The 23,569-nt window shown below is 41.9% G+C and overlaps 1 protein-coding gene and 1 long non-coding RNA gene across 3 annotated transcripts; one reads left to right on the top strand and one right to left on the bottom strand.

The window, feature by feature from the left end:
• Positions 1-8,978: 8,978 nt before the first annotated feature.
• Positions 8,979-13,548, bottom strand: LOC143270714 (uncharacterized). 2 transcript variants are annotated; one of them, XR_013047950.1, is made up of 4 exons: positions 12,970-13,548; positions 12,546-12,726; positions 9,409-9,495; positions 8,979-9,159 (listed from the first exon to the last, which is right to left on the bottom strand). It is a non-coding gene; the product is annotated as an uncharacterized LOC143270714 (long non-coding RNA). The 2 variants fall into 2 exon arrangements; XR_013047951.1 differs by lacking the exon at positions 9,409-9,495 and having other exon boundaries at positions 12,970-13,346.
• Positions 12,039-21,444, top strand: Cdx4 (caudal type homeobox 4). The gene is made up of 3 exons (XM_006991578.3): positions 12,039-13,213; positions 18,750-18,895; positions 19,983-21,444. The coding sequence occupies exons 1-3, from the start codon at positions 12,712-12,714 to the stop codon at positions 20,187-20,189; spliced, it is 855 nt and encodes a 284-aa protein (XP_006991640.1). The 5' UTR covers positions 12,039-12,711; the 3' UTR covers positions 20,190-21,444.
• The last annotated feature ends 2,125 nt before the right edge of the window (positions 21,445-23,569 follow it).

The following is a 23,569-nucleotide window of genomic DNA, read 5'->3' as shown; positions in this document are numbered from 1 at the left end:
CACAGACTTACCTACAAGCCAATCTTATGGAGGCATTTGCTCAGCTGAGGTTCCCTCTTCATAAATGAACCTATCTTATGTCAAGTTCACAGAGAGAGAGACAGAGACAGAGACAGAGGACATTAAACTGATTTAAAATATAATATACTATAAAAACAAATTTTAAACAGAAATACCCTGTGCTGCTAGATGGTCTTTCTATACACTGTGAATATATGTTGTTCCCATTGGTTAGTAAATAAGCTGCTTTGGCCTGTGGCAAGGCAGCTCACAGACAGGTGGGAAATCCAAGGAGAGAGACAGGAAGAAAAAAGGAAGAGGCAGGAGAGATGCCAGCCCACTACCAAAGGAGGAACAAGATGCCAGCAGACCAGTAATGCCACAGCCATCTGGCAACTTATAGATTAATAGAAATGGGTTAAGTTATAAGAGCTAGCTAGCAAGAAGTCTGCCATAGGTCATACAGTTTGTAAATAATATTAAGCCTCTGAGTGATTATTTTATAAGCAGCTGTGGGACCATGAGTCCAGGCAGGACTGGAGAAACCTTCCGGCTACAACCCTGCATGTGCAGACAGCTCCCAGATGATATGGCCCATTAAATGAAAATTTCAGTGCCATAAACAGGATATCTTCCTATGAATTATTGGTCAGGAAAGCCCTAGAGGGACCAAAATTACACAGGCTATTGCTATTACTCTTGGTTGCTGTTGTAGTTATGTTTCTGTTGCTATGGCAAAACACTGTGACCAAAAGGTGGGGAAGAAAGGGTTTATTGCATCTTACAGGTTAGAGTCCATCACTGAAGAAAGCCAAGGCAAGAACTCAAAGCAGAAACTGAAGCAGAGACCATGGAATAATGCCACTTACTGGATTGTTTTCCATGGCTTGCTCAGATTGATTTATTATGCAACCCAGGACTACCTGACCAGGAATGGGACAGCCAATATCAATCATTAATCAAGAAAATATATCACAGTCATGTCTGTTGGCCAATAGGTAAAGGCAATTCTTTAATTGAGGTTCCTGTCTTAGTTAGGATTTCTATTGCTGTGAAAAGATGCCATGACCATGGCAACTCTTATAAAGGAAAATATTTAATTGGGTGCCTTATAGTTTCAGAGGTTTAGTCCATTATCATCATGGTGGGACATGGCAGCATGCAGGCAGACGTGGTGCTGAAGCTGAGAGTCCTACATCTTTGTTTGTTTGTTTGTCTTTGTTTTTGTTTGTTTGTTTTCAAGACAGGGTTTCTCTGTGTAGTTTGGGTGTAGTTTTAGCTCTGTACACCAGGCTAGCCTTGAACTCATAGAGATCTGCCTAGCCTGCCTCCCAAGTGCTGGGATTAAAGGTGGATGGTAAAAAATAAACGGACTACACATCTGAATGTAGAACTATAACACATATAAAGACAACAGGAAAAAACCTAGATGAACTTGGATATGGTGGTGATATTTTAGACAGAACATCAGGGACAAGATAGACATAAGGAATGATACACTGAACTTCATTAAAATTTAAAACTTACATACTGCAGAAAATAGTGTCAAAAGAATGTGAAGACAAGCCACAAATCAAGAAAAACACTGGAAAAATATATATAATAAAAAGCTGTTATAAAAAAACACAATAACCATTTCTTAAAACTCAACAATGAGGGTCAACGAAATGGCTTAGCAGTTAAACATATTTGCCACCAAGCCTAAAGCCCTGAGTTTGAGCCATAGACCTATATGGTAGAAGGAGAAAACTGATTCCCCCAAGTTGTTATCTGGCTTCCACACACATGCTGTGGCATGCCTTCTCCACAACACATGAATAAATAAGTAAATGTAATTTAATTTTTAAACTCAACAATAAAACAATCTACTTTTTTTTTGGCTTTTTGAGACAGAGTTTCTCTGTAGCTTTGGAGCTTGTCCTGGAACTCACTCTGTAGATCAAGCTGGCCTTGAACTCACAGAGATCCACCTGCCTCTGCCTCCCAAGTGCTGGGATTAAAGGCGTGTACCACCATTGCCCAGCTCAATCTACTTTTAATATGAGCAAAACTCTTGAATACTTCACTGAAAAGGTAAATAGATGGGAGTGGGGTAGAGTTCAACATTGAAGCCTAAAGTTCATGTGGATATCTGTGGTCTGGGCTGCCACTGGTGGCCATATTAATGTCCAAGACCCATGCTAGGTTGCAGCCAGGAACCATATTGGTTGGTGTCTGTGGTCTGTGTTGTGCGCAGGCCATGTAGCAGCTCATAGGCTATGCTGCTGCTAAGGGCTATGGTGTCCTAGGCCTGTACTGCAGCAGAGGCCATGTTGATGTCCATGATCCCTGCTCCCACAGACTGGAAAGGGTAAGGAAGCTTCTTTTGCAATGTAATCAATGATGGCAGACTCACAGTTGAAAATGAGAGACATAGAAAGCTTCTGTGACAACTTCTCTCGCCTATCCCCATCCACCCCATGTAGCTGGAAAGCTTCTCTCCAGGTCCTACAATGGCCCTGAAGTCCCACAACCCATGTATAAAATAATCACTCAGATGCTTATATTACTTATAAACTGTATGGCCATGGCAGGCTTCTTGTTATCTACTTCTTTTATCTTAAATTAACCCATTTCTATAAATCTATACCTTGTCACGTGGCTCGTGGCTTACTGGCATCTTCACATGTTGCTTGTCATGGCAGCGGCTGGCAGTGTCTCCCTGACTCAACCTTCCACTTCCCAGAATTCTCCTCTCTCCTTGTCCCGCCTATACTTCCTGCCTGGCCACTGGCCAATCAGTGTTTTATTTATACAGAACAATGCCGAGATGAAGACACACACACACACACACACACACACACACACACACACACACACACACACACACACACAGCAAAGAAAAATGGACTGCTAAATTCAAAAAACATCAACAATTTCCAAAATTTAAAATCCTAAATCATAACATAACACTAGTGGAATTCAGGTGTTTCTAGTACATGGACTGCTCTCGCCAAATGTGACATCCTACTTCACAAATGAGTCTGTCAAGTACGCTAAGCCTATAGGCTGAAGATGATACCCCAACACTGCAGAGAAACCTCAGGTGACTGTCCAGGCAGCTGGCTGTTTCTTTCAACTCACATTTTTTTTGGAAGTTTCTTCCTGTTTTTATTTTTGTTAGGTAATATTATTTCCTTCTTGGGTCTCTGAGGGAGTTGAAGATTAGTTAGTTATAGTTAAAGATTAGTTAGGATAGAAAGTAAATTAGGTACATTTTGGACTTACCAAAATAAGATAGATAATGAAATTATTTTTTCTGAATTTGTCAAATACAAATGGACTAGACATTGTTTAGGTATTTATTGCTTGTATATATAGTATATAGTTATTGTACTTTTGTATATAGTTTTTCTTATATTAGTTATAACTTTTTCCTTTTTATTAAGATAAAAAGGGGAAAATATGGTGATATTTTATTTGTACTGAAATGTGATTTTATTTGTATGTTAATAAATAAAGTTGCCTGGGGGTCAGAGCTAATAGCAAGCCATAGGAAAGCTGGGCAGTAGTGGTGCACGCCTTTAATCCCAACACTTGGGAGGCAGAGCTAGACAGATCTCTGTGTGTTCAAGGATACAGCCAACATAGAGACACACGCCTTTAATCTCAATACCAACCATAAAAGACCTGGAGGTCTGTATAGATGGACAGTGACGAGGAGGTCATGTGGTTGGGTTTACAACCAATAAAAAGACAAAATAAAAAGTCAATAAAAAAACAAACACACAAAAAGTAGCTCTCTTGCTGAGGAGGACAGCAGTGACAGTAAAGGGTAAGGTTTTTAGCTCTTAGCTTTTGCTCTGACCTCTTGGGTTTTTAACTTTACAATTCGCTCTGTGTTTCTTATTTAACAAGACGGTTACATCTACAACCCCACCCCCCAAAATGAAACAGCCTCGACAGGAAGCCATTGAGATAAGGATGCTGAAGTACAGCTTTCCACAACTGAGGGCTTCTGGTGCATGGTGCAGGGGTGGCTACAACATGACTCAGTTTTCTCTAAGGGGCTGGCTACTGGGAGACTAACTATGCTCCGATAAATATATGGGCAACACAAATTGGACTTTTTCTTCTTTTATTGTGGGGAGAGGTCACAAGGGTGGAGGACGCAGATCTGGGAGGACTGGGAAGTGAGTGTGATGGGGGTGAATTATGTGAAATTCCCAAATAACCAATAATATTATGTTGGAAAAAAAATATCCAACATCAGATATTATTAGGGAATAACAATCACCAAAATTCAGAGCATTGACAACATTACACCAAATACTGGCAAGGATGCAGAACACCTATAATTCCCATGTGCTGCTAGAGGAAAGAAAAACAATAGAGACACTTTTCAAGATACTCTACTCTGGCAGTTTCTCACAAACCAAATATGCTATTGCCATATAATCCATCAGTTGTGTTTCCTGATATTTACTCAAATGCACTGAAAACATATCTACACAAAAGAAGTCACATATGGATACAGCAGCTTTACCTGTAATTGTCAAGATGTCCTTTAGCAGGCAGATGGATAAATATACTACAATATATTCAAATAATGGTATATTCTTCATTGCTAAAAGGAAATAAGGTGCAACACCATGAGAGACATAGTGGAACTTTATGTTTGTATTTCTGAGTGAAAGAAGATGATCTGAAAATGCTATATCTTTTTTGGGGGGGTTGGTTTTTCGAGACAGGGTTTCTCTGTGTAACTTTGGAGCCTGTCCTGAAACTCACTCTGTAGCCCAGGCTGGCCTTGAACTCACAGAGATCGGCCTGCCTCTGCCTCCCGAGTGTTGGGATTAAAGGCATGAGCTACCATCGCCCAGCAAAATGCTATATCTTATATAATTCTGACTATATGGCATTTTGGTAAAGGCTGAACAGAATTAGTTTAAAAAGATCAGTATATGCTAAGCGACAGAGATGATGACTAGACCAAGATTAGACCAATAGGGCAATGAAAGTATTCTATATAGTCCTGTAACAGTAGATACATGTCATATATTTGACAACACCCACACAATATAGGTATCAAGAACAAATTCTAAAACTATAGAGTTTCAGAGATGTGCCACTATAGTATGAAATATTTGTTTATTTTATTTATTTATTTATTTATTTATTTATTTATTTATTTATTTATTTATTTATTTATTGGTTTTTCAAGACAGGGTTTCTCTGTGTGGTTTTGGAGCCTGTCCTGGACTAGCTCTGTAGAGCAGGCTGGCGTCGAACTCACAGAGACCCACCTGCCTCTGCCTCCTGAGTGCTGGGATTACAGGTGTGCGCCACCACCGCCCGGCGCATATGAAATGTTTATAGTTGATGAAGTTGTGAAGGGGTTCCACTTTACTTTGATCAACCTGTTCACCCATTGCAGTACCTACTGGACCTTACAGTAGGAATGTTCTTCTTAGAACTTATCTTTCCTGTTACAGTCTTGCAACTTTTCCTTCTTATGCTGTCTTCAACAAATATGGCCACAGTACCTAACCTATATTTTCCCAAGTACCAATCCCCAGGCAGGCATGAACACTGTCATTAGAACAAGGGATTATCAAAGCAGCTCTGTGCTAGATTTTTCTTCTTTTTACCTTGGGCCAGTTACCAAATCTCACTGAATTTCCAATCCTACCCCTTCCCTCTACTAGCGTGTAAAATAGGGCTGAAAACCATTTAATCCCTTTGATTTTGGTGAGTCTGATGGAAATGTCCAGGAGCAAATGCCTGGGTTCTGACTGGGAGTACCTACATGCTCTGTGAACTGGATTTCTGCTTCTGTTCCTCCATCCACCAGCCAGGACGTGCATTTCTCTCTTTACTTTAGAGTCAACCATTTTTGTCCTCTCCGGCTGTCATTTAAGGTCCCTCTGCTATGATTATAACAATGGGCTTGCAATGCCTCCCTATTAGGGGTTGATTTTGCTTTCCTCTGTCCTCTCTCTTCCGCAAAACCCTTCCCATATACATGTCTGAGACCTTGACATTAGGCAATGGCCCCCACTTGCCTCCTCATACACAACTTTCCCTCAGAGTTAAGTCTTTGAATGTCTAAGAAGCCTATTTCTTCACTGTGTTAACTTTTGGCTTTCACCTAGCTTTGGACCTCCACAGTTTTCTTTTATTCTCATTATCCAAACTGGGAATCTGGCCCCTCAATTAAGGTTACTATAGAACTCTAGTCCTCAACCATTCCAATGGGTATTTATCCTAATTCTTCACATTCTCACAAAATACTCCAATCTTATTATAAAAACATACTTAGACCTTGCTTTGACCAATACTTAGTGGTTCTAATTCTCTAGAACACCCTCCCTGGAAGTGCAAATGTTCATCAGAGTGATGAAGATGGTCAGAAGATGTTCATTTGAGCATTAGCACCACTAAGGCTCCACCAAGCTCAAGGAGAAAGGTGGGAATGGGTAGATAGATTGCAGGGCAGAGCTTGAACAGAGAGTCAACAGGCAGAGATGTCCACACTATTCTCAGCCTTCACACCCATTACCAGGCATTCCATTCATGAGTGGAACCATGGAGGCGTGGTAGGCCCATACTTTGTAGTCTCAGCCACTCTGTGGGTGATAGCAATAAACAGCTATTTGTTGAGCACACTGTTGGTGTACTCAACTCTCTCAACATCACTACAGAGAGCTTTTTATTATCTGTCCCATTTTTCAAGTGGAGTGTCTTGTGGAGGTCCATAGTGAATTATGTCTGAGCTTTCCCAGTTACATGGGTAGTCTGCTAGTGTGCGCCTTGGGTAAGTCTCTGATCTATTCTCATCCTCAATTACCATTCCATCAGTTCTTAAGTTCTGAACTCTGGGTGTCCTTCTCAGGACTAAGAGGACCCTAAGATTGATAAAAGGACCATGCTCTATAAGACAAAGAGATTATTCTACTCTTTAGATCCCTTGGCAAAAACTCAAACCTGGCCCCAGTCTGGGCCAGGGAGGTGGAGCAAGTGGTTAGAAAGGAATGTGCTGGGATGGAGAGATGCTCTCAACTACTCCAGCAGCATTGAGGGGCCAATCCAGGTTTAGAAAAAAATTTTCAAGTGAGTTCTTCCAAGCATTAAAAGGCTTAACCAGATCCCCATGGTCCATCAATAATTTCACATTCAATATCTCCTTCAGCCTTAAAATTAACCTGGACAGTGAAAAGAATCCTCCCAGGGTTTGAAGCCCCATTCCACCCATGCTTCTTTCACTTCCTGTAGTAAAGCTGCCTCTCTGGTTAATACTCAAGAAAGAAATCAAAAGTTGCTTTTAAATAAACTAGACTCCTTGTCTGTCCCTTTTCCAACAGACACACACACACACACACACAACAACAACAACAAAACTGGAGAATCCTGAAGTGGAACCCTGGCAAGCACTGGGCAATGTTCTTACCACCCCTGCCCCCACTCCCTGTAGATGGGTCACTGGGTCACCATGGTTTCCAATCCACAATCCAAAGTCCTTTCACCATCCAAAGGTCCTTTACTGATTCAGTACATAAATATTTCCCAAAAAAGCCTAGTAGAGGGTGTTCCATTCTACTGGACACAAACACATCGGCTCATGTTCTTTCAAAGTGCTCCAATCCCAAAAGAGTCAGTTAAGACTTCAAATAGCTCTGAAGCAGACCAAATTGTGACCGTCATTTAGGGACAGGCGTCTCTAATGGGGCTCAAACATAAAAAGGAAGGTAACTTTCTGAGAGAAAGATTACTCCATGAGACTTTGGGGAGGAGTTAGGTATTGGAGCGGAGTCTTGTGAAACAGAGAAATTGAACTTGTTTTTCTTTCTACAACTTGGAGATTGTGGAGACAGTTCAGGAACAGAGAGTACATATGCAAAAATAGTACCTTTTAGTGGAAAGAGCGATGAACTGATAGTTGACAGACCTGTTTTTCAATCACAGTTCTGTCCTTTGGTCCCTTAAAATCTTGCCCTTTCGAGCCCTCTGTCTCCTCATGTGTAACATTGGATTCATTGGGTTATGTTGTTTTCTCTCCTTTTCTTCCTTCTCCTCTTTCCTCTTTCCTCCTTTTTATTTTAGGTTTTTGATGCGGCCTCTCTCTGTAGGCCACCCTGACCTGAACTCACTACGCAGTTCCGACTGGCTCTAAACTCGTGGCACTCTTCCACCTCAGCCTTCCAAGTGCTGCAACTACAATCTATTTGTTTGCTTACAGTGTTTGGTAATTTGTTTGTTTACTTGTTGGTTAGTTTTGAGGCAGTTTCTCATGTAGTCTAGATTGCCCTTGAACTTACTATGTCACTGAAAATGGATTGAAAACCTGATCCTCCTCCCTCTACCTGCCAAATGCTGGGGTTGCTTATAGATGCCTTCTTCCACTCCAAATCTATGGTCCATTTTAAATTCAACGGCCAAAGCAATTCCCCATGGTATTCATCTACTCAAAATCCTACAATATCAGTACCTCACTTAGAGAAAAACCTAATCTTTACAAAATCTCACTCCCCCTCAGTACTTGGACCTTATCTACTCCTTTAACCACAAAGCCTTTCTCCAACAGAAAACGAACATTCTCTTTTCACTGGTTCCCTTGGTATGGATCTTTCCTCGTGACATTTTCCAACAACTCTTGTCTTTTATGCATATGTTATTTCTAAGAGAAATTCTTGGAGACCACTAATTTAAAATTGCTGCATCTTTCTCCAGCAGTCCATATTATCTATTGCTTTCTTTTTCTTCATAGACATTATTGCTGTTTGACATGCCACAAAATGTAATTATCTAATAACATGCCATTAGAATAAAAACGTAAGAGCCAATGAGATGTTTCAATTGCTGACAAGCCTGCCCATATAAGTTCAATCCCCAGAATTCACATGGCAGAAGGAGAAGATCAACTCCTACAAGTTGTCTTCTGACCTCCCCATTCCAACATACACACACACACACACACACAAATAATTAAATAAATAATGTAATATTTAAAATTAGAATCCAAGTTTAATAAGGTCAGATGCTTTATTCATACCCAGTTTAGCACCCACTACTTAATAAATAGTTGTTCTTCTCTTCTCTCCACTCTAGTGAGTGGAAGTTTTCACCGCTTTCACCAGATCCTGGGACCAGCTGGGAAGAATGAAGGGTCAGAACGTAAATCTGCAGGAGAAGAAGCAAGGGAATAATAACCAAAGCATCTATTTCTGGTGGGAAACTTGCTTATGTGACTATCTGACACCATTTTAGAGGCAATATGGGCTTCTGTGCTTTGAGGTAACCCAGGAGGAGAGCATGCTGGTCATTCTCAGAAGAACCCTAGGATTCTAGCTTTCCTTGGATCTTAAAAATCCTTGAGTTTGGGAGGAGGGACACTTGAGTTCTGCTTTACACAGAAAGGAGAAGGTATACCTGAAGGAGGGTTTGTTTGGGGCCTTGTATCTTCATGTGCTTCCTATTCGATAATGGGAGTTCTTCATTCCATCATATTGCTTTACTCTGAAAGGGGATAAAACTGTATGTCCACTGCATTCAAGGCTCCCATTCAACAAGTTATTGTGAACATGTTCACACCAACCTGCATAAAATCAATAGGCAGCTTTGTACTGTCTGAACTAGCAACTCATAGTCTAGTGCTAAGTCCTGATACTAGGACAGCTGAAGCTGGAATTCCCAGAGTTAAGGTGGTGGGACCCACCAGTCTAGCCAGATGTCTTTGGAAATTTGTATTGAGGAGGCCACCCATGTGCCCCAATCAACACCTGGCATGGTATGAGAAAGTAAACAGAACCCCAAACCTGTGTGGCATGTGCTCTGCCCTGGCTGCCTCAGCTTTAACCAGCATGCTCGTGTCTAAAAGTTATCATATTAAGGAAGTTCCTGAACTTTCTTTGTTGGTTGAAGATAAGGTTGAAAGTTACAAGAAGGCCATGGAAGCTGTTTCATTTAAGAAACTTAAAGCTTAGAACCACACCAAAAATATTGACCCCACACCCAAGAGTAACTGGCCAACATAAACCGGACTCATTTTTGGTTTGGTTTGGTTTTTTTAAAGGGGGAGGGCTGGAGAGATGGTCAGCAGTTAAGAGCATATATTGCTCTTCCAGAGGACCAGAGTTGGATTCCTAGAACCACATCCAGTGGCTTACAACCACCTATGACTACACCTCCAGTAGGATCTAGTCAGCTCTGGCCTCTGCAGGCACCTGCACTCACACACATGCGTGCACAAACACACACACACACATACACACACACACTTAAAAATAATAAAAATTGCTACACAGAGAAACCCTGTTTCGAAAAACAAAAAAAAAAAATGTAATTGGGCTGGAGAGATGGCTCAGAGGGTAAGAGCACCGACTGCTCTTCCAGAGGTCCTGAGTTCAATTCCCAGCACCCACATGGTGGCTCACAACCACCAGTAATGAGATCTGGTGCCCTCTTCTGTATAGATAATAAATAAATAAATAATTCTTTAAAAAATAATAATAAAAATAAATTTTAAATTGGGTGGGGAGGGAGGAGGTGGGGTGGACCTGGGAGGACTTGAAGGAAGGGATGAATATGATCAAAATGCACCACATGAAATTCTCAAAGAATTAATAAAATACTTTTAAAAGTTCTATGTTTTTTTTTTTTTTTTTTTTTTTTACAAATGAGAGCTGGCAAGAGCAAAATGAGAAAGTGTCTTTATATCCAGTTCAGGGGACACTGCACCATCTATAATGAAGACAATGGTGTCATCAAGACTTTCAGAAACATCCCTGGAATTGTTCTGTTTAACGTAAGCAAACTGCTCCCAGTGGGTGCGGGAGAGATTTCTGCATTTGGACTAACAGTGTTTTCTCAAAGTTAGATGAATCATATGCCACTAGGTTTATAACCATTTCCCTCAAGAGTAACTATAGCCTTCACATATACAAGATGATCAATACAGATGTCGGCAGAATCCTGAAAAGCCAAAGAGCCCTACAGGCAACACACAGAAAGATTCATCAGACTCCTGAATAAGAATCTACTAAGAAGCTGAGAATCGTGTTGAAGCTAAACCCACACACAAGGACCCTGCAACAGAACACAGTCTTCACCGAGCCGGAAAGGACAAAGACTGGGTTAAGAAAGCAGGGGCAGTAGCCAAAGCCAAATCAGATGCGGGCTGCAGAGAAGAGGCTGAGAAGAAGGGGATGCAAAAGGGTGCAAAGAATGGGGTACAAAGAAGGGGTGCAGAGAAGGGATACAGAGATGGTGGTACATAGCGGGGTACGGGAAGGGGTGCGTGGAAGGGTCTGCAGACAATGGGTGCAGAGAATGCAGCTTAGAGCAGGGGCACAGGCCAAGAAAGTCAGCAAGGAAAGAGGACCGTTGCTGTTAAGAACACGAAGAAGCCTTTGCAGGAAAAGCTGTAACTTCCAAGAAACCAGCAATTGAAAAGAAACCAGCCAGCCAAAAAGAAGTCTACCACAGGGGGTGAGGGTGGGAAACCGGTCACACAAACTATTAAAATCCGTTTTATGTCGTAAGGGTTAAATTATTGGGGACACCTTATTTGAATAAAAACGGATCAATAATCCTATCAAAAGTGTATCTGATGAATAAATGCGTACAGCAGTCAAGCTGGTTACATGCTTCATCTTAATGAACCCTGCCTTGCAATGTAGATGTAGTTGGGGCTTCTATTTTTAAATGGCTGGAAGGGTCTGGGGATCTAGGTGATAGACTGCTAACTCATACTTATGGAAGGAAATTGCAAGTCTGCCATGGATTTGAGACTGTAAGAACTTCCTTTGAGGCACTAACTTTGAAGCAGAAAGAGATATTTAAACTAGTACATTAATGTGACATTCGGACAATGCACTAGCCACCTGCTTTCTCTCCTCCCTTCCTCTTTTCATAGCCTGTATGTTTCATTATGCTTTAATACGTGCATATTTGTTAAGCATCCAATTAACGCAGTCTCCCATCCAACTGGAATGTAACTTGAGGAGGTCAGGGTAGAAATGTTTGTTAGTACTGTACCCCCAGTGCCTACAACACTTCCTGACGCACTGGATCCTGAATATACATTTGTGAAACAAGTATCTGTCCGTGGAAACAAAGCCCTCTCCTTGAGGAGTGTGTGGGAGAAGGGAAAATCCTTTACAGTGGCATGATGGGTCAGTGCCAGGTGGAAACCCCGTACCAGGAGAATATGGGTAGAGGGGGAGACCAGAAGAGCAGGCTGGGCTCTGAAGATCAGTGAAAGACAGGGCCTCAGTGTAAAGAGAGCATGACTTTGTTGGTGCGTCTCGGTCTCATTTTGAAGGAGCTGATCAGAATCTCTTGAGGAACAGCTGCCTTCAAAAGCACAAAACTGGTGCTAAGGAAGCAGAAGAATCTCAGAAGCGTCTCTGAAAGGCTGGGAGCCAGGGGAGAAGGTGCCTGGAGTGAACAAGTTCCTGTGGAAGTGAAATGACCCTTCATTTGAATGCAAATGCTATGTAAAAGCCAGAAGCCCCTTGACGTCAGCCCAGCCTTTGGTGGCCCTCCTATGGCCCACTACCAGTCACCTGGAAACCTGGTGCAGGACAGGAAGATTGAAGTAGTCCCAGACGCAAAGAGGAGGCAGTGGCGCAGCTAGTGCTGATTCTCTCTTGCGTCTCAAACCCGAGTTGGAGCTAAGTTTACAGGGACCTCAGGATGGCTTAGGGAGCAACTTCTTCTATCCAAGTCATCATGTATGGAAGCTGCCTTTTGGAAAAAGAAGCGGCCATGTACCCAGGTACTCTCAGGAGCCCTGGAGGAGGCAGCACAACCGGGGTGGGCACCTCTGGGAGCAGTGGTAGTCCGCTGCCTGCCTCCAACTTCACTACGGCCCCAGCTTACCCACACTACATGGGGTACCCTCATATGCCTAACATGGATCCCCACGAGCCTTCGCTGGGAGCCTGGAGCTCACCCTACAGTCCGCCTCGGGAAGACTGGAGTACATACCCTGGGCCGTCCAGTACAATGGCCACAGTACCCATGAACGACATGACCTCAAGCTCTACGGCTTTCGGCTCGCCAGACTACAGCAATCTGGGCCCCACCAGCGGCGCAAGCAACAGCGGTAGCCTGCCAGCCCCCGCCAGTGAGTCATTGGTCTCCATCGACTCAGGCACCGTTGGTGCCAGTTCTCCCAGCAGGAGCCGCCACAGCCCCTACGCGTGGATGCGCAAGACTGTGCAGGTGACCGGTGAGTAATCCATCCCCCGCACTGTTCCCTTCCTCCCTTCACTGCTCTTGGTCTGCCTGCCCTCTTACTCTTCACCACCCCCGCCTTCCCCAGGAGAGTTCAGCTAAGCAGCCCACAGCGTAGCTGGCTGGCAGGATAAATACTTCCCTCCTTTGCGCCTAGGTTCAAAGCCGGCTAAAAGTAGCGCTTGGGACTAAACCTCTCCTGGGGGTTGTTGGAGTTGTTGGTTTGCTTTGCTCTGCTTTGCTTTGGTTTTACCCTTTCTGGATCAGTCAAGGGAGTGAGCGCATGGGCAGTGCTCCCGATGAACTATAAGGATGGGGATCCAACCCCGTCGTTGCCCAGATGGGAAAACAGATGCACATGTGATGAATGGGGTGAAAAGAGAGCTGAGCTTGTCACCATGCTTGTCTGTTCTGTCTCCAAATCTTTCCCCACCCTGGTGTGCAGACTCGCCAAAAACTGGCGGTGGTCACCTTAGTAGGTGCTTGCTTAGCGGGCAACCGACGGCGGCCCAGTCTAAGAAGCTTTCCGTGGCAAAGCAGCCTCAGTTACAGGGCTCTCAACGAAGCTGCCGCTTCCTTCGCCCAAATTAGCAGTGTCTGAAGCCTATCCCTTTCCAATGTTCCTTCCCACCGAGGGAAGCACTGAGTGGGCGAGGTTACAGCACTGAGCTGTCAATTCATATGACACAACACTCACACCCGCCAAGCGTACAGCCAATACGAGTATTAGTATCCCCCCAATAAGTGCCTAAAGCCCTCGTCGCTATTCCAGCAGGTGTCCACGAACTGCAGAGGCAGAATGCGACAGCGACAACACACAAGATGGCATAAAGATGCCAATTTAAGGTCTAATGTCGCTGCCCAGCAAGCCCTGGTGGGCAACCACGGGGAGCTGGGAGCTAGCTGGTGGGGAGCGAGGCTCATAGAGAAAGTGAAGGCTCCTCCACTTTAATCTTAGACAGGGATGGGGTGATGTGCTTGTTTTCGGCGGTGGTTGTTCTCTTAGCACTTTCTTATTATTCCAATACTTGCTCCCTGTTATTAGAAAAGGTTGGTGACATTTGACTACCACATTCATCTCTCTGGAGATGATATTTCAATAGTATTTGATTAGATGATTATGTTGTTCACAGTCCTGTGTTTTCTCTTCTCTCTCCTCCAAAAAGCAAAGGTGGGAGGATAGAAAGGTACCATGTCCTGCCTCTGGGAGAGTTTTCAGCCAGGAGGAGGACGCTCCCGTTTTATTACTAAGGTTAAAAGTAACACTTCCAAACTTGCTTAAAGGCTTGTGGTGGTAGACGGCATTAAAAAGAAAATAAGGGTGAGTCATGTAACTTTAAAAAATGAGGTTAGGGTAGGGTATCCATCCCCAGAGCTGCTGTTACATCTAATCTTGGGGGTAAAATTAACATCCATTCACCAAAACCTAGTAATAAGCAAAATACACATATTTAAAAGGACATAGAGAGTAGCTACTGTCTAGGGTTATACTTGGAAACATGCTAGGGGAAGAGTGTCTCTGGCTTGTTGTTTTTAAACAGAAAACAATTAGGGCTTGAAAAGGGCACGATAAGAAAATGATGTGATGGATTTTCTGTTGATGAGCGGGAAACACAACAGTTTTCTCTGTCTTTGAGTCTTCCCTTTGGTATATATCTCAGAGCCTTCTTTGGGTAATTCTGATGCCAAGAGAAGTTGAGAAGGAGACTCCTTAGCCTGTGTACCTTCATTTGTTAAAGCCTCACACCTGATGTGATCATGCCCCCTTCACAGAGTTTTCCGTGTTTAGGAGAAGCATAACACTGAGAATGATATTGCAACCCCTTGGACTGTTGGCAACTCGTCCTATAGACAAAGCTTTGTGAACTTCAGCACCTGTTTTATCTGAACTCCTTCTAAGTTCACATTAGTGCTGTCTTCTTCTAGCTCGGGTTGTTATTATCAATAACTTAAGAAGATGATGAATATGCATAAGAGCACCTCACAGCACACACATAAATTCTGGAGATTCTAGTCTCTTTCATGATATCAGGCCAGAAACTCCACAAAAATCAATGTCATCACCCCCAATGGACACTTTGGACCAAAATGTACCCCCCTTGTATGCTTAACAAACAGAGCAGGTGTTACATGTTTGTAAAACTGAATAAATGAATCAGTCAGATCTTCCTAAGCTTTCTGCTCACCCTGGAGCATTGCACAACAACATGTGGTTTAGGGCTGAGAGGAAAAAAATCTGTAGACCACAAACTGGAAGTAGTCCTTCCTTGGATTAAGGCAATCAATGACAGTTTTCTATATTAATGAAGATAATTGAAACAGACTTAGTTAAAGGGGGGCACTAATTATGGCTGTGATTTCTAATGAAAGTGAGCAGATTGACATGTAGAATAAATTACTGTCTTCCAGATGATCATAGTTTTCTTAGTATTCTATTCTAAACACGTGTCTTCATAACTTAAAGGAAATGTATCTTATCCAAAAGTTTCTAGAATGTTAATATTTTCATCCAGTCTCATATTTTAAACAATGCCAGTGCATGAGACCAAGTGGGTTTTTTTTGTTTTTGTTTTTGTTTTTCGTTTTCTTTAGTACAGAACTGTGACCCTGTGTGAGCATTGGTCAGGCACTGTCCTAAGCAGAGCTGCAAAGAAGCTTCTCTGTTTACAAAAGGAGAAAGAATTTTGATTGATTCTGATAAGCCATTCAAGACTAAGGAAATACTTTAAAAGCTGTCGTCAACTGGGACACTTCACTTAATGATTCTTGAGGCTTGTCATTGTCTTCCTTGGTCTTTCACATTTTGTTGGACAATTTCTTACGTGAATTTGGATGTGATTTTTAGTTAAAAGCTGTACAGGATGGCCATTAGGTGAAGTCATCATGGTGGTACTGCCTGTGTAAGAAGACTGGTTCTCTTCATCTTTGTCCCACTGTCATCACCATCATGCCCCCAAAGCTCTGTGGGGCTTTTCTGCCTGGCATCACTTTAGCCATGAGTCTCTCCACTGAACACCATTTCAAACACACTTACGGTGACTGTAAGTCATCCTATGTGGTGGCATTGCCTAATGAACTGTGAGGGCACTGTCTCCTGGGTGCTGGGCAGGACCACTATGAACTATGGAAGTGTTTGTTCAAGTCTTTGTGGAAGAAGTAAGGGAATTCTTACTTCAGAGGAATGGAAATAGCTGCTTAATACATCTTAGACTTTTTTCCAATCCTAAATTAACTCACAATATCAGCTGAGAAGGGAATCCCTTGGTCTCCAAACGTCATTGTCTCTGGAAAATAGAGGAACCTAATAAAAACAAGTATTCTTCATGCTTTTGGGTGTTTGGCTTTAGTTATGGGAATATGGACATTACGCCCTAGCAGAAAGTGTCCACATCCCTTCAGTCATTTCAGGGGAAGAGGAAATGGGGGGAAAGAGATGTGGTTCTGAGAAGGCAGCACGAGACGAGTTCCAGGAAATTTCAATTTCTTTCTTTTTGTAAACTGTGCAGGTAGTCTACTCCCCTGTCTTCTTGGGGGTTTCGGTCTTATCTATCAGATTGGGGCCACAGACCCTTTACCACTTGTTTCGCTTTGATATGCATCTAAGCTCTTCTCATCACTCCTTTCTTTGGAGGTTATATTGCCGGAAAGGGTGAGCATTTTCATGGCAAATAAAGAGGCCTGCTCTTGACTTTATTGTCCTCAGAAGAAACTGCAAGAGGGGAATTTATGACCAATGGGGGTGGGGAAAGACCACAACCTTTCCAGAGTTCTTGAAGTCTGCTTACATTTACTGATTAATTGACCGAACTGAAGACACAGACACACACAAGTTGAATTTTAACCTCTCTGATTCAAGTTAAAATTTAAACTCGGTCCCTTTTTTGATCAGGAAGGGTTTTAGGAACTAGCTCCTCAGGATTATATTTTGATCCTAAAATTTGAGGTCCTAAAAACAAATTAAACCTCAGGTTTTTGTTTTCATTCTTCAGTATACATTCTGTCTTTGGGATATGCCAAAAGCCAGATCCCTGGTTTCCTATGTTTCTGTGTGGATTCAGAAATCTAGCTCAAAATTTGGGCCTGTGAGGAAAGTTAATTGTCTGGGACCCATCATTTCAAGGGAGGGAAATTTCATTTCACTGAGTCGTCCAGAAGTTATCCAGCCATTTAGTTGAATCCTGAGGTAGATCTGTTTCTGCATCCATTCCCCCCTCCTCTTCCTGGAGATGAAAGGGTGTCTGACATTTGTTTAGGGCTTGTAAATTCCAAGCCAATTGGTTGATGTTCCTGAATGTAAAGAGGGTTCAGGATGGGATCCATGCTATGTAGCTCCTTTGTTAGGCCTGTGCTGCATCTTAACACCTCAATGGAGTTTAGGGACCCACTTTAAAGAAGTCTTTGTCCTACAGGTCGCTCCCCAAAATCTCACATCAAAAACAACCAGAGAAGATCAGAAGAAGTTTCTAAAAGCCACAGAGAAAAAGAGCAAGCTCCTAGAGGGGGTTAGAGAAACTGAAAAGAAAGGGAAACTTCCTAATCACCTCTGGAAAATTTGAAAGGAGGAATAACACTCCTTTTGAAGGAGAGCATGAGAAATTAGCTCAATGTTGTAACACAAGCCAAATGTTTGGATATCTTTTCAAAGCACGTGGAATACTCACTTCAGTCTGCTTAAGTCAACACTCCCTCCTTCCCCCATTCACTATCCACTTGGAAATGAAAAATGCCTTAAGATTCCCACTGGAAAACTATCACTTTTTAAAAAATAAATAGGAGCTATTTTGAAGCATAATTTGCTAAGTAGCAATAAATATTTTCCTTTCAAACTATACAAATTCTTTCTAGGTAGTACATGTAACTATGTCAGGATTCCAGAATAGTTTGCCACACTTGGGATTACACTTCCCAGTGGGTTTAAACTGGGAATAAATCTAGCATACTGATTTGGGAGTCAAAGGTACATGTTTTGGTCTACACTCCTAAGCTCACTAGCACAAATTCACTTACCTATACTGAACCTTAGGTTCCTTATTTATACAATGGGGATAAGACATTCTCTGCATAATTCAACAGAGGCGATAAGATGCTTAATGGAAAACAGTCATGAAAGAATTGTGTAAAATGTAATTCACGGTGCATGTTGCCATTACTGTTCATACTGGTTGGGAATGGAATGAAATTCATGGGTTGAGTGTTTATTTTAAATGTTTGATATAACAGTAGGTCAATGGTAGAATAGCTGGAATTTGACTGATCATTTCAGAAGAAACATTAAAAAGATGTTTTAGATAGATAGATAGATAGATAGATTAGAATGATGGATGTTTTTATACACATCCAGTTAGATACCATGGCCACAGATGATAATGCATTTAATGGAGAAACACACATGACATATTTGGTTTAAAAATACATTTGCTTTATAATTTAAAGTAATAAATAAAAGTAAGAAGAGTAACTGGTTCCTTTAACCCAAAAAAATCTCCAAAGGAGCAGAATAAGATGAAATGTCATGCTTTCTCCCCCAACAGGGAAAACAAGAACAAAAGAAAAGTATCGTGTGGTTTACACCGATCATCAAAGGCTGGAGCTGGAAAAGGAATTTCACTGCAATAGATACATCACAATCCGAAGGAAGTCAGAGCTGGCAGTTAACCTGGGCCTTTCTGAGAGACAGGTATTGCCAAACATTTCCCACATAGTCATTTCAATTGTCTGGGGTTTGGAGGAAATAGCAAACTAGAGGACAGAGGCTTTCTTTAAGCACCCTTAAACCCACACTCATCCTGTGTTGTTTCATTGGCCTTTGGATTTATTAACTATTTAATGGGTGGGTATCGCGCAAGCCTGGGAACAAGAGATGGAACACAGAGATGCAAATAGATCAGAATTCCAATACAATTCATCAATCAAGTCAAACCTTGATCTGGTCTCTCGAGTAGTACTGAGTGTGAAAAGTGGAAATTTCACAACTATGGCCACTGTCTGCTCCCTGTCAGTCAAACTACAAGAGGGACTGCACATCATTGCAGCTCCATGGATGGAGCTTTTCTGTCATTCACGACAGGCAATGTAATCTTCTCTGGTCTATATGATGTTATGATGCCTGCCTTGAATTTAATTTACTGTGAGTACTCAGTGAAGGCCAAGTTGCAGCCAAGGTCAGCAGTTTCCACTCATTCAGACTTTGCAATTACATGAGCACCTGGTGAGTTTTCCCTAGTCTAGCAGTGCTGCTGGAGTCATAGACGTCTATAAAGGTAAAGTCCGTTGATACATTGCCTTATCTCAAGCAGTTTGCATTCCATCCATGTGTAGGCACATTAACACCACTCTGGTGTTGATTTCCAACAAGAAATAGATGGTATTCCATGACCCTGCTCACCCAGTTCTATGTGTTGTTAACTTTTTAATACACGGAAGTTACTCTTAATGACTGATTGTAATCACCTTTGCTATTTAAATAGTTCTCTTTCATCAGCAGTCCTTGCCATCCTTATATAATGATTTCTACTGTGTAGCAGAGGAGTGAGTTGCATTCAGAGTTGGTAGTCCTAGATTTGATTATTTCAGTCTCTTTTCTTACAAAATGCCTACCCTCTCTGAGCCCCAGCTTTTTAGAACCTGTAAAATGGGTATACTTCACAAAGTTACCGTGAGGCTCAAATGAAGAGATGTTCCTGAAGGGGTCTTGTAAGACCAGCAGCCACTGTTGACTACACTCATGGTAGTCCCCATTAAGTGTAAAGCATTTTGTGTTTCAGGTGAAAATCTGGTTTCAGAATCGCAGAGCCAAGGAGAGAAAGATGATCAAAAAGAAAATCTCCCAGTTTGAGAACACTGGCGGTTCCGTGCAAAGTGACTCTGGCTCCATCAGCCCTGGGGACCTGCCCAACACTTTTTTCACCACTCCAGCTGCTGTCCGTGGATTTCAGCCAATTGAGATACAACAGGTCATAGTCTCCGAATGAAACAAGAGCAGAGAAACAGAAGCACCCTTCCCATTGCAGTGTCTCTTTGGTCTCTAAGATATCAGCAGGGCAGTTGAGATGGGATGTAATTCCTTATAAGGCAGAATTCCAAACAAATGGACACACAATGAGTTGGAGATATTTCAGAAGACTCTCCCATTCAGAAACTCTCCCCAGATAATTCCTATTCTACACTGTTATATGGGGGCTGGGCAGGAAGTTCAGTGATAAGCTTTGCTACTTAAAATCTAGACTCAGGAGCCCTTGCAACTTTCCTTACAATTTCAGAAACTTGCTTGTACACAGATTTTCAAACACAGTCCTGCCCAGAGGCACATGCGCATATATGCTCTTGTGTTTGTTATTTGATTCTGAGTGTTTGTGGTCTTTTTTAGGGGTAGGAGGAAAGTAAGCAGAAGTTTCTCTGTCTCTAGATACCTTTTCAAACAGTCATTAAAAACATCCAGTTTTCTTAACAAGCTAAGTTTGTAAAACAGCATCAGGAGGTTATTACAAATCTATCGCCACTGGCTAATAAAAAGGAGATCATTTTTCCCCTCGAATAAAACTTGTCTGCCATCAAATACCTAATCATAGAACTTAGAAGATATATCCATTTCAGATCTTGTCAGAACAATGAAATCAGACTAGAATACCACATGCCAGGTTAATTGAGTCGATAGCAAGGCAGACAGATATTCACCACACAGAATAAACTGTCCTACACTGGCGTGCGCCACCACCTCCTGACAGGCCTCTAGTTTTAAGACAATTACTTGTCTGGGGGTTGAAAATAAGAACTGTGTCTTCCCAGTCCTTAAGAAAATCTCAGAAAAGGGGCTTATAGTTCCGAGGTTCCTACTGAGGATACACCAATTAGTGCTGAAAGATTTAAGGAAAAGCCACTTCTGACAGGACCTCTTGGAAGTATATTCCTTCCAACACACGTGTGAAGAAGGCATCAATCACTCCATTGTACTGATAAGGAAAACGAGTTGTGAGCATCAGGTCACTTTCCACAGACATAAAATAAGACAACTACAGATGCTGATGAGGACCTCTGCCTACAGAGGGGGATCTTCCTCAGTTTGAAAGGATAAGTCCAAATTCATTCCTAATACATAAAAGATGCACCTTTGGCTGTAACAGTCGATTTACCTGTAAGTTCCCCTTTCTTGCTGTAAAGCTATTGATGGTTCTTTCTTACTAGACTGAAAATAAAATGATAGCATATTAAAGGCATTTTCTCTCAAAAGACATGTTTATTCCTTCTCTGAGTGCTGAAAAAAAAGATACAGCCCTACTTTTATGGCTACATTGCAGTGGTGTATGCTGGGGGCATATAGACAGGAGAAAGATAACACTAAAGCTCAAAGGTTGTACTCCAAGTAGGCTTCAATAAGGAAGGAGGTGGGAGGGCGAGACAGTAATGAAAACTCAACAGTGTTCAGTGGGTTAAATGGGGGAATTAAGGAGGGATCGTCTTTGCACTATTTTTCCAAGTTTCACTCTGATTTTTTTATCTGCAAGTAATTTGCAGACTTAAAAGAGTCTTTGCAATTTATTCGGTGTTCCAGTCTTCAAATGCTTTACTTAACACTGTTGATCTTATCTTCGAGTTTGTGTGCAACTACAAAGAAAAATCACTGAGAGGACCTGGCCTGTTTCCAGATAAAGAAGGAAGTAAGGCCCAAGGAAAGTTTTCCACTGTTGGCTCAAATCCAGAGAACTGGCCATTTCTCCGGTTGAAACGTTTTAATATTACCAAGCCAAGTCAAGAAGGGAAGGGAGCCAGTAAGGAAGGACTGGAAAGGGGGAATGAACTAGAAGGTGGTGTGGAGAACACTTAAGAGGTGGTTATCAGTCTGCAGAGATGTTACAAAGGGGCTAGGAATGTAGCTCACTTTAGAGAATGCTTGCCTAGCACAGAGTCCTCAGGCCAGTCTCCAGCACTGCATACATGGAGCATGGAAGCTCATGCCTGTCATCCCAGAACTCAGGGTATAAAGGCTAGAGAATCCTTGGCTCTATAATGAATTTGAAGACAGCCTGGACTACATGAGACCCTGCCCCCCCCCAAAAAAAAATACTGCAAAAATAATTACAGCACAGTTATTATAACTCTGATAACAAAAAAGGCAAGCAATCATTACAGAGTTTAGTCTATAGAGGTAGCCACACTATGTAATTTAGATTCAGTCCCTCAAACAGGGATTACTGGCTCTCATATTCATACTTGAATATGCTACTGAGGAAAGACACAAATAATTGACAATCACTGAGTCTCCCATATAATCATAGTTAATAGGTTTGAAAGGTAGGGGCTGACCTGGGTGTGTATACATATATAATCATTAAATCTCCAGAGTGGCAGTGCAAAGCAAGGAAGTCCTATACTGTATGTCTTCAAGAACAACAATGTAAATTGATAGTATAAGTACATAGTTAGTACAATGGTGTTAAAAGGTACTAACGAACTGAGAAATAAGAGCTGGCTTTCTAGTTTTACCTGATTCTGTAGCTGAAGAGTTGTGTGATTTTTGGTTAAGTCACTTCACCAGTAAGAGTCTGTTATTTTCTTTCTTTCTTTCTTTCTTTCTTTCTTTCTTTCTTTCTTTCTTTCTTTCTTTCTTTCTTTCTTTCTTTCTTCCTTTTTTAGTGTTTTGGAATGACTTTAAATGTTTATTCTAGTTTTAATCCTCTTAACATGTTTGGGAAAGGCCCATATGCTTTTACCTTTTTCCAAAAATCACACAAAAATCTCAATCTCTCTCTCTCTCTCTCTCTCTCTCTGATCTTTTCTAAAGGCTTACAATCTCACTGTAGGAGATGAATTGCTTTGGTCTTATCTTTGCAGAGTCTCATGTCATCATTTGGAAAGCATGCATTTTGACTTCAATTTCACCAATCTCGGAAACTCTAGTCTGTAGCTACCTAACTAAAGCATAAATGCCAGCCAGGTGGTGGCGAACGCCTTTAATCCCAGCATTTGAGAGACAGAGGCAGGTGGATCGCTGTGAGTTCAAGGCCAGCCTGATCTACAAAACAAAACAAACAGAAACATAAATATCATTGGAAGAGACAGATACTTAAACTGACAGGCATTTCTCTAATCCCTTTCAAAGCAGAAAGGCCTTCTCTAAGTACATCACATGAAATGTCCTGAGCAAAAGGGAACCTCATGACATGAGAGATGGTTGCTATAGAATAATAAGCTCAAATGACTTAGACTGAAGTTTTTGCCTTTAATTGTAGGTAAACATGCATTTCAGATAACTCCACAAGTCAGTTCTCTGCCAGAGAAAATGTCTCTCTCCCTGTCTTCCAATATAACCTTGTCTGACACTGCTAGCCTAATTGAGGAGTTTCAAAAACAGTAC

Source organism: Peromyscus maniculatus, chromosome X (assembly GCF_049852395.1).
Source record: "Peromyscus maniculatus bairdii isolate BWxNUB_F1_BW_parent chromosome X, HU_Pman_BW_mat_3.1, whole genome shotgun sequence".
Taxonomy (NCBI): Eukaryota; Metazoa; Chordata; class Mammalia; order Rodentia; family Cricetidae; genus Peromyscus; species Peromyscus maniculatus.
The sequence above is the reverse complement of the archived record's forward strand: the minus strand, read 5'-3'. Positions and strand labels throughout refer to the sequence as shown.